Source organism: Lutra lutra, chromosome 4 (genome assembly GCF_902655055.1).
Source record: "Lutra lutra chromosome 4, mLutLut1.2, whole genome shotgun sequence".
Taxonomy (NCBI): Eukaryota; Metazoa; Chordata; class Mammalia; order Carnivora; family Mustelidae; genus Lutra; species Lutra lutra.
The window spans coordinates 68,648,222-68,662,553 of NC_062281.1; the positions used below are offsets into that span (position 1 = coordinate 68,648,222).

Here is a 14,332-nt window from a genome sequence, read left to right on the forward strand (position 1 = left end):
AAAATAGCTTTGTAATCACCTTCTGTTTGTCTGTATGCTTTTGACAGAAAATAAATTTGACTGGTTCTAGGTAAAACGATAAAGACCATGAACTCTGTCTTATCATCTTACCTCTTTCCCGCTTCCCTGCCCCCGACCCTTTTTCCTTTCCTTTTCTATTTCTCTTCCACCTCCCTTTTGCCCTTTGGTGACTCTTCTGTTCCTCTCCCTCCCCCCACTTTGGCATGTCCACACAGAAAATTCTCTAGTATCTTTCACACAGTTGTACTTCCCTTTTTAAAATATTATGTGCAGTAGAGTATCCGTTGACTCATCTTCTAAGATACAGGAAATTCCTTTTTTTCTAACTTAATATGAATATTATTTCAGTTGTTATCTCAAGATAAATGTAAATAAAATAATGCCACCCTAGCACCTTCAAAATTTAGCCTTATATAAACTGTAATAGCTCACAGCCTATTATTAGTCTACTGGGACACTTGTCTCTCATCAAAATAAGTGATTGTTCTCTAAATTTTATTTCTAAAAAGCACATATCCTGCTTGTTAGGGATCTTGGTGATAAAAGTAGAGTGAGGTTGACAGTGTGTGGGATGGGCAGAATAGCCACTAGCTACATTAGTTAATTTAATACTTTGCTTTCACTTTAATCATCTCATTGTGGAGTTGGCCAGATGGTTTCTTCTTAAGATTGATTGTTAGGAGTTAGCTACCCACCTATGATTTTACAGATGGTGATACTCATGTTCAGTTAAATACAGCCACCGAAAAGTTATAGGAATGCTGTCCATGAAGAGATATTATTGAGAAGCAAATGGGCCGAAGAAGAGTTTTTTTAATCTTCATAATTTAATTGGAAGTGCTTTGCTTTTAAAACCACTTAGCCTGAAATGAATTCTGGATGATACATGTATATGGTATCCAAGTATATAGTTTTCCTTTCTAGTTTATTGATCCAGTGCTTTCTGTATTCCTTACTCTGGGCATTTCACCAGAGGACATTGTGGGGAGGTCAGAGAAGAGGCAAAACTCAGTGATTCCCGCCAAGACAAATGGCCCCAGCTTGCCCACGGCAAGTAATAAAGTACTTGCCATCTGGTAGAGTACATTCCTTTTATAGGAATGAGAGATTATGTGTGAAATAGCAAGATATGATTTGTCACCCCTGAAATCTGTCTGGTATGTGAGGGACCTTTGTTGCCAAGCCTGTGTTATGGCCTTATTCCTTCACAACCTAGATCCCTTTATTTCTTTTTCTTGTCTGATTGCTGTTATCCCTACTTCCAGCACGGTACTGAATGAAAGTGGCAAGCATGGGGATTCTTTTTTTGTTGTTCCTGATCTTACAGGGAAAGCTTTCAGCTTTTCACCATTGACTGTGATGTTACTTGTGGGTTTGTCGTGTTTGGTCTTTTTTATATTGAGGTATGTTCCCTCTATTCCCGTTTTTTGAGAGTTATCATAAATGGATGTTGAATTTTTCTAATGGCTTCCGTGCATCTATTGAGAGAATAATGTGATTTTTATCCTTTATTTTGTTAATGTGATGTATCATGTTGATTCATTTGCAATGTTGAACCATCCTTACATTCTGGAATAAAACACACTTGATCGTAGTATGTAATGCTTTTAATATATTGTTGAGTTCGGTTTGGTAGTATTTGGTTGAGTGTTTTGCATATGTGTTCATCAAGAATATTAGACTGTAGTTTTCTTTTTTTGTAGTGTCTGGGTAATTCTGGCATGGTACAGAAACATTCCTTCCTCTTAATTTTTTGAAATAGTTTGAGAAGGATAGGTACTTCCTTTTCTCTGAATGCTTGGTGGAATTCTCCTGTGAAACCATCTGGTCCTGTACTCATTAGTTGGGGGTGTTTTGATTCCCAATTCATTTTATTGCTAATAATTAGTCTGTTCAGATTTCCTGTTTCTTTGTGATTTAGTCTTAGAAGATTAAATGTGTCTAGGAATTTATCCATTTCTTCTAGGTTGTCCAGTTTTTTGGCATATGCTTGTTTTATTAGTCTCTTAAAATCTGTATTGCGGTGGTGTCTATTGTATCTTCTTCTCTTTCATTTTTGATAGTACTTACTTGAGTCCTGTCTCTTTTTTTCTTGATGAACCTAGCCAAAGGTTTATCAACTCTATCATTTCAAAGAATCAACTCTCAGGTTTATTGATCTTTTCTATTATTTTTAAAGTCTCATTTCATTTATTTCCACTATGATCTTTATTATCTCCTTCGTTTTACTAACTTTGGGCTTTGTTTTTTCCTTTTTCTTGTTTCTTTAACTATAAGCTTAGATTGTTTTCTTGATAATTTTCTTAGTGCTTTTGGTATGTTTTATCACTATAAACTTCCCTCTTAGTACTGCTTTTGTGGTGTCTCATATTTTGAAACATTGTATTTTCATTTTCATTTGACTCAAGGTATGTTTGAATTTCTCTTGATGTTTTTCTTTTACCCCTTGGCTGTTTTTTAACATGTTGCTTAGCCTCCACATGTTTGTTTTTTTCCCAGGTTTTGTTTTGCTTTGTTTTGTTTTTTGTTTTTTTTGTAATCTAGTTTCGTACTGTTGTGATTGGAAAAGATACTTGATATGAAGTCAGTGTTCTTACATTTACTGAGACTTGTTTTGTGGCCTGACATGTGATCTGTCCTGGAGAATACAATGTGTTCACCTCAGAAGAGCTATATTCTGCTGTTTTTAGATGGAATGTTCTGTATATATCTATGTTAAGATATATATAACATATATCTATGTTAAGATATAAGATATATCTATATATCTATCTTAAGTTCCTCTCTGGTCTAAGGTGTCATTTAAGATCACTGTTTCCTTATTGATTTCTGTCTGGATGACCCATCTACTGATATTAAGTGGGGGGTATTAAAGTCCCCTACTAATATTGTATTACTGTTAATTTCTCCCTTGATGTCTGTTTATATGCTTTGTATATTTAGGTCCTTCTATGTGGGTGCATAGATATTTACCATTTCTTTTTATCCTTTTGTTGGATTGATCCCTTCATCATTGTGTTTCTTTTTTCTTATTCTTCATTCCTTTTTTGTCACTTGTTAGAGGTTTTCTTTTTAAGTCTATTTTGTCTGATACGAGTATTGCTACCCAAGCTTTTTTTCATTTGTGTTTTCATGGAATATTTTTTCTCTCTCTCTTTTTTTTTTTTTTTTTTTCCGTGTATTTTTTCTATCTCTTAACTTCCAGTCTATATATGTCTTCAGGTCTTACCTCTTGTAGGTTGTTTATAGGTTGGTCTTGATTTTTTATCCATTCAGTCACCCTGTGTTATTTGATTGGAACATTTGGTCCATCCACATTTGAAGTAATTGTTAATAGGTATATATTGCCATTTTGTTGTTTTCTTGTTATTTTATAGTTCTCAGTTTTCTTCCGTTGCTGTCTTCCCTTTGGTTTGATTACTTTCTTTAGTGTTGTGTTTTTATTCCTTTTTATTTTCTATGTATCTCTTAGAGGTTTTTGGCTCATGGTTACCATATATAACACCTCATATATATAGCAGTCTGTTTTAAGATGACAGTCACTTAAGTTTGAACACATTCTAAATGGACTACATTTCTACTCCCACCACGACATTTTGTTTTTTTAATGTCATATTGTATGTATTTCCTAAGTAAATATTGTAGATATAGTTGATTTTTACTATTTTTAATTTTTAACCTTAATATAAGCTTTATATGTGGCAGGTCCACTACCTTTACCATGTTTGCTTTTACTAGTAAGACTTTTTTCCTTCATAATTTTCTTCTATTTTTGACCTTTTCTTTCTGCTCAAAGAAACCCCGTTAACATTTCTTACAAGGCCTGTTTAGTGGTGATGAACTTCTTTAACTTTTGTTTGGGAAACATTATCTCTCCCTCAATTCTGAATGATGGCCTTGTTGGGTAGAGTATTCTTCTTTGTAGGTTTTTTCCTCTCAGTACTTCGAATATATCATGCCACTCTGTTTGGCCTGCAAAGTTTCTGCCGAAAAATCAGTTGATAGTTTTATGGGGTTTCATTTGTTCATAACTAGTTGCTATTCTCTTGCTGTTTTTAAGATTCTCTCTTCACCTTTAATTTTTGACATTTTAATTATTTGTCTTGATGTGGGACTTCCTTGGGCTCATCCTGTTTGGGACTCTCTGCATCCTGGACCTAGATGTCCATTTTCTTCCCCCAAGTTAGGGAAGTTTTCAACTGTTATTTTTTCAAATAAGTTTTCTGCCCCTTCCCTTTCTGTTTTCTCCTTCTGGGACCCTTATAATATGAATATTAGTATGCTTGATATTGTCCCAGAGGTCCCTGAAACCTTTCTCATTTTTAATTTTTTTTTCATTACTGCTGTTCAGTTTAAATGGTCTCTACTACCCTGAATTCCACATCACTGATCTGTTCTTCTGTTTCATCCAATCTGCTATTGATTCCCTCTACTAAGTTTTTCATTTTAATGTATCTTTAGCTCTGATACGTTCTTTTTTATATTTTCTGTCTCTGTTGAAGTTGTCACTGAGTTCATCCACTTTTCTCTCAAGTTTGTTGAGCATCTTTATGACCATTACTTTGAAGTCTTCATGAGGTACACTGCTTAATTCCATTTCATTTAGAATTTTTTTTAAAGGTTTTGTCTTATTCTGTCATCTTGTCCTTTCCCTCTCTGTTTTTGCTTGTATATATTAGATAAATCAGCTGTTTCTCCTGGTCTTGAACATGTGGCCTTATGTAGAAGGCATCTTGTGGGGCCCATTAGTGCATTACCTGCAGGTCACTGTAAGCAGGATCTCCAGGGTTTTCCCCTGTGTGGGCTACATGTGCCTTCTTTTGTGGCTGGATCCTGGGACTAGCTGGGGAGCAGGGCTAGCCCCCAGTGTGGCTGGCTGTGACTGTAAGGGAGGGACCACTTTGGTGGGATGCCAGTCCCAGCTGAGGCCATTCACTGAGTGTGGCAGGACAGTAGTCACTTTGTGAGGGACAGATACCAGTCCCAGTTAAGGCTACCTGCTATGTACAAAAGGATGGGAGCCACATTGGAGGGGTGTTCTCTGGGCTGGGTAGGTTGAACCGGACAGGTACATAGGGGAACACCTGGCCAGGGTGAGCAGTGTTAGCAGGGTACATCATAGTGTCAGAACTGGTGTCCACCAGCATCAGGCTGGTTAGACAGGAGGAGGGCAAGAAAAATGGTACCTTTCAGTGCTTCCATTCCTGGAGAAAGTACCCACAGATCCCTGATCCTACTGCGTAGTGTATGACCCAAGCACTCAAGTGAGTTTGTGTGCAGGCCCTTTAAGAGTGGAATCTTGGGGCACCTGGGTGGCTCAGTGGTTAAAGCCTCTGCCTTCGGCTCAGGTCATGATCTCGGGGTCCTGGGATCGAGTCCCGCGTCAGGCTCTCTGCCGAGTCCCTCCTCTTCTCTCTCTCTGCCTGCCTCTCTGCCTACTCGTGATCTGTCTGTCAAATAAATTAAAAAAAAAAAGAGTGGAATCTTGGCTTCGGATAGCCCTGCAGCTCTCCTGGAATTAAGCTTTGTTGATTTTCAAAGCTTCAGGACCTATGACCTGCTGTAGAGCCAGACATTGTGGAGGATTGTCTTCCTGGTGCAGATCCCCAGGGCAGGGAGTGTCTGATGTGGGGCTTGAACCCTTCACTCCTCAGGGAGGATCTCTATACCTATGATATTCCTCCTGCTTGTGGGTCACCAAGCTGGGGGTGTGGGTCTGACCAGCCCACATCTCTGCTCCTCCTACCCCTCATGATGTGGCTTTTCCTTTGTATCTTTAGTTGTGGAAAAGCTATTCTGCTAGTCTTCAGGTCGTTCTCAGAGGCTTGCTCTATGTGTACTTGCTTTTGGTGTATTCATTGTAAGAGGTGATCTCTGGATTCTACTACTCTGACATTTTCAGAAATTCCTGCCCATTTTTTAAATTGAGATATAACTGACATATATAATATTATATTAGCTTGAAGTGTACAGTGTAATGCTTTAATATATGTATATATTTAAAACAATTATAGAAAGTCTTTAACATCCATCACTGTACGTAGTTACAATTTTTTTCTTGTGATAACTTTTAAAGTCTCCTCTCTTAGCAACTTCCAAATATGTAATACAGTATCTTTATTTTATTGTTTTGAGTAAGCTCCATACCCAGCTTGGAGGCCAACACAGAGCTTGAAGTCATAACCCTGTGATCAAGACTTGAGCAGAGATCAAGAGTCAGACACTTAACTGACTTGAGGCACCAAGGCAATACAGTATCATTAATTATACATAGCATCCCGCAGACTTATTTTCTAGCTGGAGATTTGTACCTTTTGACCCCTTCACTCATTTTCTCAACATTACCAACCCTTCACTCCAACAACCACCAATTTATTCTCTGTATCTATGAGCTTGGTTTTTTGTTTAAGATTGCACATACAAGTTAGATCATGTGGCGCTTGTCTTTCTCTGTCTGACTTACTTCACTTAGCACCATAAAATTAATCCATGTTGTTGCAAATGGCAAGATTTCCTTCATTTTCATGGCTGAATAATATTCCTTTGTATATGTATACCACATCTTCTTCATCCATTCATCTGTCTGTGGACACTTAGGTTGCTTCCATAACTTGTTGTAAATAATGCTGCACTGAACATAGGGATGCATATATCTTTTTGAATTAGTGTTTCCTTTACTTGGGTTGAAGACCCAGAAGTGGAATTGGTAATATGTTAGTTCTCTTTGTAATTCTTTGAAGATCCTCTTACTGTTCTCCAGAGTGGCTGCACCAATTTACCTTCCCATCAACAGTGCAAGAGCATTTCCTTTTCTCTTTTCTACATCCTTACTGACACTTTTTATTTCTTGTCTTTTTGATAACTTTTCTGCCGAGTGTAATGTGATATCTCATTATGGTTTTGATTTGCATTGCCTGATGATTAGTGATATTGAGCATCTTTTCATCCAACTCTTGGCCACCTATAGGTCTTCTTTGGAAAAATATCTATTCATACCTTCTGCCTATTTTTTAACTGGATTATTTGCTTGAGCATACATTGTGAAGTATCAAGGCAAAGTTGGTTCTTACAGCCATAACAAGAGAAATATAGCTCACTTCTTCACAGATGGTTCCAAACTGCATGGGCTCCTGTTTATGTCAATAGAGTATTATCAGGATTTGAATGCATTTTAACATTTAGTTTTTTAAAAGATTTGAAAGAAATATCATTTAAAGGTGGTATGTCAGGTTTTCTAAAAAGAGTATCATCTTTTGGTCAGCTTCATCTTTTCCAGGGTTTCTCATTCAGATACTTTTTCAGTTGATTTCTATTTTCCTTAGCCATGGCTTCTGTTGACAGTTGTTTAGGCAGTTTTGGGTAATGAGGTTAGCCCAGTGGTCCTTTTTAATTCTTCATAAGTGTTATTACTATAAATATGCAATGTGGGAGTACTTAAGTGCTCTATAGATTTTTGTAAGAATCATGGATTTCTTAGAGAACATGGTAATGTTATTATTGTCTAAATGCCGGCAATAACTTTTAAAGCTCATAACTCTTTAAAACTTACATTTTTTAAAATTAAGCCACAACATATTTGTCCTTCTAGAGGAATTCTACAAAACTCTGAGAAATACAATAAAAGGTATCAAAAATGGAGAGTCACATCTTGGAAGGGAAACTAACCATTACAACAATAGTAGTTTTTCCAAACATAATTTCTATACAAGTGTTAACTCCGTTGTCATGACAAATGAGTGGAAGTTGAGGATGGGGTAGTCCCCACTGCATCAGAAAACTTAGCTGTGTAGGGGAACAGAGAAGGTGTCACTGGAGGGAGCCAAGAGAGTCAGATATAATTTAGTATTTGAAAGATAAGAAAATCTAGAGCATGCCCAAGTGCTCAGGCTTATTGAACAATATAGGGAGCAACTGAGGAGGGATATTTTGATTCGCTGGGATGGAGGAGGCATGTGGGGTGTGTTGGTAGGATATCCAAGCAAGGTTTCTGAGAAACTCTGTGGGGGGGTGGAGAGATTGGCTTTGAAAAGGAAAGGAAAATTGTACATTTTCTGTGAAGTCTGAGCCTGTTGAGAATGAGGTGGTGAATGGGAAGTATGTCAGAAGTTTGAGAAGAGGGGGGCTCGTGTCAGGATCCCAAGACCCTGGGATCAAGCCCTGCATCAGGCTCCCTGCTCAACAGAGAGCCTGCCTCTCCCTCTATCTTTGCCTGCCGCTTTGCCTACTTCTGCTCTCTATCTCCGTGTCAAATAAATAAATAAACTCTTAAAAAAAAAAAAAAGTTTGAGAAGAGTAGAAGAGCCTTGAAAATAGGCATTTGAGAAGGTAAATTAACCATTTTGCTAGAAAAACATAGTAAGACTGCAGTGTAGTATTGACCATGAACTTAAGAGTGATAGAATTCTGCTTAGTTTTGTGACCACTGCCCACCCCCCCTTGCTGCTATTCAGATTTCTTGCTACAAGTGTGGGGGAGTCAAGTGGTCAAGTGCAAAGTTTTGATCTTGAGACCATTGATCCCTCCTCCTAGCTCTGTATCTTGAAGAATAAACACAACCTCCACCTAACACACAGTACAGCTAAGGCAGTTGACTTTCGATGTCCTCATTCAATTAAAGCTCTGTGGTGGAGGGATGGGTCGCTGAAGGGAGTGCAGCCTTGTTTTGGGTGCTTTGGGAAGCTACATTCAACTTAGTGTGGGATAGTTTTCAAAGTTTCTATTGATTGTAATTATTTTGGTGTCTTTCAAAAAATTGATCGGTTTGAAAATGCTTATCTTATTTGGCTAGAAAAACGAAACAAAGCCATTTTTTCCCTTAGAATGGAAAAAAAAGAGATGTGAGATTTAAAGTTCATAGCTGGTAAAATAAAAGGATGTAAATTTTAGATGGACAAAAAGTAGGAAGTTGTACTCCCCATGTTTTATATTCAAAACCCATATTTGGAAGCACAGTGCAATGATGCAAGCCTGTATTTCTTACTAATATCTCTTCTTCTTTCATTTTAGGAAATAGTCTAGTAAGTTTAACCTTTCATTTATTTAGTCTTCATGGATTAATTGAGTACTTCCATTTAGATATGATGAAACTTCGTAGATTTTTAGGTAAGTGATTCTAACCTGCTTAACAGTAATAAGATTTAAACAAGAACCTGTTTAAATTTTCATTACTTCTGTCCATTAGCTATTGCTCTAAAACAAGCTACTCCAAATTTAGTGGTTTGAGATGACATGCATTCGTTTAGCTCCTGAGTCTGTGGGGCCACTGAATGCTGCTTGTGGTCTGGCTGAGCTCAGTTATGGGCCTGCAGCTGACCATAGGCCAGCTGCTCCGTGGGCCTTGCCTGGGAACTCACCTGAGACCTCAGCTGGGGGACACTGGGCTTCCTGGGGCTTAGCTGACCATGGTCTCCCATTAAATTAAAAGGAGGCAGAGGAGTTTGGCACCTTAATAAATTCACATTAAAAACAAAAAAGAGGAGCACCTGGGTGGCTCAGTGGGTTAAAGCCTCTGCCTTTGACTCAGGTCATGATCCCAGGGTCCTGGGATCAAGCCCCGCATCGAGCTTTCTGCTCAGCGGAGGGTGGGGGGCTACTTCCTCGTCTCTCTCTGCCTGCTGCTCTGCCTACTTGTGATCTCTCTCTGTCAAATAAATAAATAAAATCTTTTTAAAAATTTAAAAATAAAAACCAAAAAAAGGAAATATTTATTTGACAACAAGCCGAACTTATTCAAGGATTAGTGGCCAGTGTCCATGAGAGAGCTGGTGTCACCATGCCCCCCACCCCCCGCTGGTCTTGGCACTGGCTCTCTGTCACTTCCACCACATCCTGTTGGCCAAAGCACATCAGATGGGGATGAGCAGCACCTCTCTGCCAGGAAGCTTTGAAGGTTCAAAGCCATGGTTGGAGGGCAAAGTGAAGAAGGTGGGACACTTCTGCAGTCAGTCTCTTATACTGACCACAGCTTTGTTACAAAAATGACACTGTTTCTGTCCTTTTTAAAAAGTTTGAAAGCTCAGACTTCAAAAAATCAAGTACATTGTATTTAGGTGTTCTCTTTTTCTGATCCCAGAAATCTCTTTACAGTAAATTTTAAAGATAATTTTTAACATGTTTAAACAAGCAGGGTGATATTTGCTTAGGACTGCTGTGCTAGGAAAAAAGTTGAAGTTTTTCACCAGCTATGTTAAAAGAAGCGTGAAGATTATTTCTTACTCTTTTAAAGAAGAAGATAATATTTTCTTTCCTCTTAAATACCAAACGAAGATAAATTCATTACCTAGGCCTTTGAGAAACTTCTCATGTATATTTATTTATAATTTATATGCCTGTAATACTATACTTATATAAATTATAAAACACATAGAAAAATAGATACTAAGAAAAACGAAATGATTATTTGAGAAGATGAATTAAAGTAAATATAGAATCCCAGTGCTCATTCCTTCTCACCGGTGAGTCCTGGTTTATCACTGTGGAATTGGCTCACTTGACTCAGTGACCAGTAGATTAGGGTGTTATGCTATTGGGGCCATACTGCAGACCTGATGGCAGTGGGGACAGCTCTACCCTAATCCTAGTCTACTTTTTCATGAGCATGACAGATACTGAACAGAGAGTAGGATTAGCAGAAGGTCCAGCCCTAGCCCTACTACTGAAAAATTAATCCCAGATCCAAGAACGTACCTCACTGGTGCCTGTAGGCTCATGTTCATACACCCCCAATAACTGTCATATTTTAGTTTCATATCGATTTTTGTTCACTGGAAACTGTTTAGAATCTAAAACAGTACTTGACACAAGTATGTGTTGAATGAATTATACTGTTTTTTAATTAAGCTGAGAAACTTTTTAAATTACATTGAAAAGAGGGAAGTTTGGCACAGTGATTCACATTTTAAGAGAGAAAAACATTTATTGTTTTGACATGAATACCTTTTGAAAGTTTTGAACAAGTTAGCAGTCAAATGGTATTGATTCATTGGTATGCATGTGAGTTATGAGGTGATTATCATCTCTCTGAAGCTGAACAGTTAGCTGATAGCCACATGAAAATTTTAAATGGAAAACTTGAAATCATCTTAATTTTTGTACTTGTACATGTTTCTCAGCTACAGTGAAATCTGGGGTCTTTTGTCTTTGATGCAGTTATGATTCAAGAGGATTACCACAGTCAGAACCCTTACCACAATGCAGTCCACGCTGCAGATGTTACTCAGGCCATGCACTGTTACTTAAAAGAACCTAAGGTAAGGTGCTGACATTTCCAGTGGGTGAAAATCCTAAGAAAATTCCTTTGACTTACTTTCAAATACTTTTCCTTAAATTAGTGATTTGACTCAAAATGAGAGTCTTTCTTCACAAGAAAGAGATCTGCCTGGATCACATTTGCCACCGTGGTTCTATTTATAAGTGCAGTAGCTGGAGAACTGGGTGATTGTAGACAGCGAGGCTGAAGTCCAGGCAAGGTCCAGATCCTAAGAAGCCCCTGCCCCCCCCAGGGCTGTCTTAAGACACTGGCATTTACACCAAGCTCCTTGTGAGCTCCATGAAGGCTGGACAGCGTAAGTCCAGGTCAGTGAATGAATGGGGAGCTACAGAAGGGAAACCGGAGACTATAGAAACCTCTCCTGGTTGTGGTGTAAAAATGAATCTGACAAGACCAGGAAAACAGAGGCCTGTCAGGAGCTGTTTCATTTCAATGCACCATGAACGAGCCTGGCAGCCCAAGCTAGAACAGGTAGCCTTGGGGAAGGAGAGAGGTGGGTGGTCTGTAAGGTCTCTCGGGAGTTCAAGTGCCTAGGAGGTTATAGTGTCTGCGTGCACATGGGGGAGTGAAATAGGGAGAAGAGTCGATGAAAACCACAGGGGGCAGCTGAGTAGAAGGTGGGATTCTGTGAGAGAAAGAGTGTAGAAAAGGGAGCAGGTTTTGGGGGTTAAGGCTGGTAGAAATGATGAGTTCCATTTTGGATATGTGGAATTAAGCATATTTGTGTGATATCCAAATGGAGATGTCAATTAGGTAGTTGGATCAAAGACTCTGGAGCACAGGACAGAATCTGTTGGAGCTACAGATGAGGGAATCACTGACTGAAGATGATAACAGAAAGCCACGTTTGCCCGTGGATGTTTCCTACCCCTGAGGGTTCTGAAATTACATTTGCTTACTCTTAGCTCTGCTTATAAACTCCTCTCCCCTGGGATCCAAATTCTGGCTAGATGTTAGAAAGGAAAGCAACCTGACCAAACCAGTTTGTGCTAGTTGATGCCAACTTTGAGAATATAGCTCTGTGGTTGACAGTCTTCTGATTTTTGAAGAGATTGTGGAATATGCGAACCCCAATTTTTAAAAGGATACACATCATGACTTTATTTTTAAAAAGATTTTATTTATTTATTTGAGAGAAAGAGACACACACAGCAAGAGAGGGAACACAAGCAGGGGGAGTGAGAGAGGGAGTAGCGGATTTCCCGCTGTTCAGAGACCCCGATTTGGGGCTCGATCCCAAGACTCTAGGATCATGACCTGAGCTGAAGACAATGCTTAAATGACTGAGCCACCCAGGTGCCCCTCATCATGACTTTTTTAAAGTCTATTTATTTTAGAGTGAGTGCACATGCATGCCTGTTGGAGGGGAGGGGCAGAGGGTGAAGAAGAGGGAGAGAGTATCCCAAGTAGACTACCCACTAAGTGTGGAGCCTGATACAGGCCTCGATCGCGCAACCCTAAGATCAGACCTAAGCTGAAATCAATAGGCATTTAACCAGCTGAGCCACCCAGGTGCTCCACATCACAACTTCTTTTAAAAAGCAACTTTATTGTGGTATCACTTATATGCAATTGTAAAATGTATACATTTCATGGGTACAGTTTTTTTTTTTTTAAGATTTATTTATTTGCCAGAGAGAGACCGCACAAGCAGGGGGAGCAGCAGACAGAGGGAGAAGCAGGCTCCCCACTGAGCAGGGAGCCCAATGTGGGGTTCGATCACAGGACCCTGGGGTTATGACCTGAGTTACCCATGTGTCCTTTGTTGTTGTTGTTGTTAAGTTTTATTTATTTGTCGGAGATCATGGATAGAGTTTTGACAAGTGTATACTCCCAAATGCCTATTTTTTAATCGAACTTTAGAAAATCTCTGGGCCAAGACTGAAGCCTCTATTTGAGAGTTCTTTGGGAGAAATTACTTCGTAAGAAATCACCATACCATAAATGGAATGGTAAATAGAATGATGAAGGTTAAGTGTCCTGTTCTGTGAGTCACAGGAAGTTAATTAACCTAGGGAACATGTCTGTGAAGGCTTCTCCCCTCCTGTCTTCTGCTGGCCGCACCAATCCAGGGTGACGCCTGGAATCCGGGGTACGGAAGTTAATGTTGATGCCAGGCAGTGGGCGTGACGAGAGGGGCAGAGAACATGCAGGATGCGAAGGTTGTGGGTAAAAATGAGTAAGGATAGTCTTACCCATGCAGCTCTGGCAATACTAATTTTTAAACCCTTTTTTTGCTTGGGTAGCTCTGATAATTCTTTTATATAAAAACTTTTCATCATTGACATACTCAATGAACTTAGCCAAAGCTTCACTGAAGGAGATAGATAAAATCACTGAGCCCTCAGATGCAAAAATTCCCTTCTCCTTTATTGTAATTTACATTTTAAAAGAGAATCGAGGGGCACCTGGGTGGCTCAGTCGTTAGGTGTCTGCCTTCGGCTCAGGCCCTGATCCCAATGTCCTGGGATCGAGCCCCGCATCGGGTTCCCTGCTCAGCGGGAAGCCTGCTTCGCCCTCACTCCCCCTGCTTGTGCTCCCTCTCAATCTGTGTCTCTCTGTAAAATGAATAAGTAAAATCTTAAAATAAAATAAAAGAGAATCGAAGTTTTGAAAGTGCATTTTTAAAAAAGCCTTAAGATTATATCTTTTTATTTTCCAGGCTTTCATGTGGCTCCATGTTTTCAGGTGCTTTCGTTCATTAATTGAGTACATTTTCCCAGTGCTAGGAATCCAGTGGTAAACAGGACAGGATAGGTCCCAGTGAGGGAAGCAGTCATTAAACAGATAAATAAATGTTGAGCTATGGGACGCCTGGGTGGCTCAGTTAAGCGTCTGCCTTTGGCTCAGGTCATGATCCTGGGGTCCTGGGATCGAGTCCCACATTGGGCCTGCCCAGCAAGGAACTTGCTTCTCTTTCTGCCTGCCGCTCCCCCTGCTCATGCTCTTTCTCTCTCACTCTCTGAAAAATAAGTACATATCTTCAGAATGTTGACATGTATTTTAGTAATTGCTGCCATGGAGAAAGTGAAAGAGAGGAGT

General features: G+C 39.3%; 1 protein-coding gene across 3 annotated transcripts in view; it reads left to right on the forward strand.

Annotated features, from left to right (window-relative positions):
* The window catches only part of PDE7A (phosphodiesterase 7A), a 116,510-nt gene that overhangs the window by 89,626 nt on the left and 12,552 nt on the right, over positions 1–14,332 (forward strand). For all 3 annotated transcript variants that reach the window (XR_007126506.1, XM_047724596.1, XM_047724597.1), the window contains exons 6-7: positions 9,028–9,123; positions 11,170–11,270. Coding sequence is in view for 2 of the 3 variants with exons in the window: in XM_047724596.1 (XP_047580552.1) it covers positions 9,028–9,123; positions 11,170–11,270 (197 nt within the window). In the remaining variant the exon portion in view is untranslated. The remainder of the gene's footprint in view (positions 1–9,027; positions 9,124–11,169; positions 11,271–14,332) is intronic.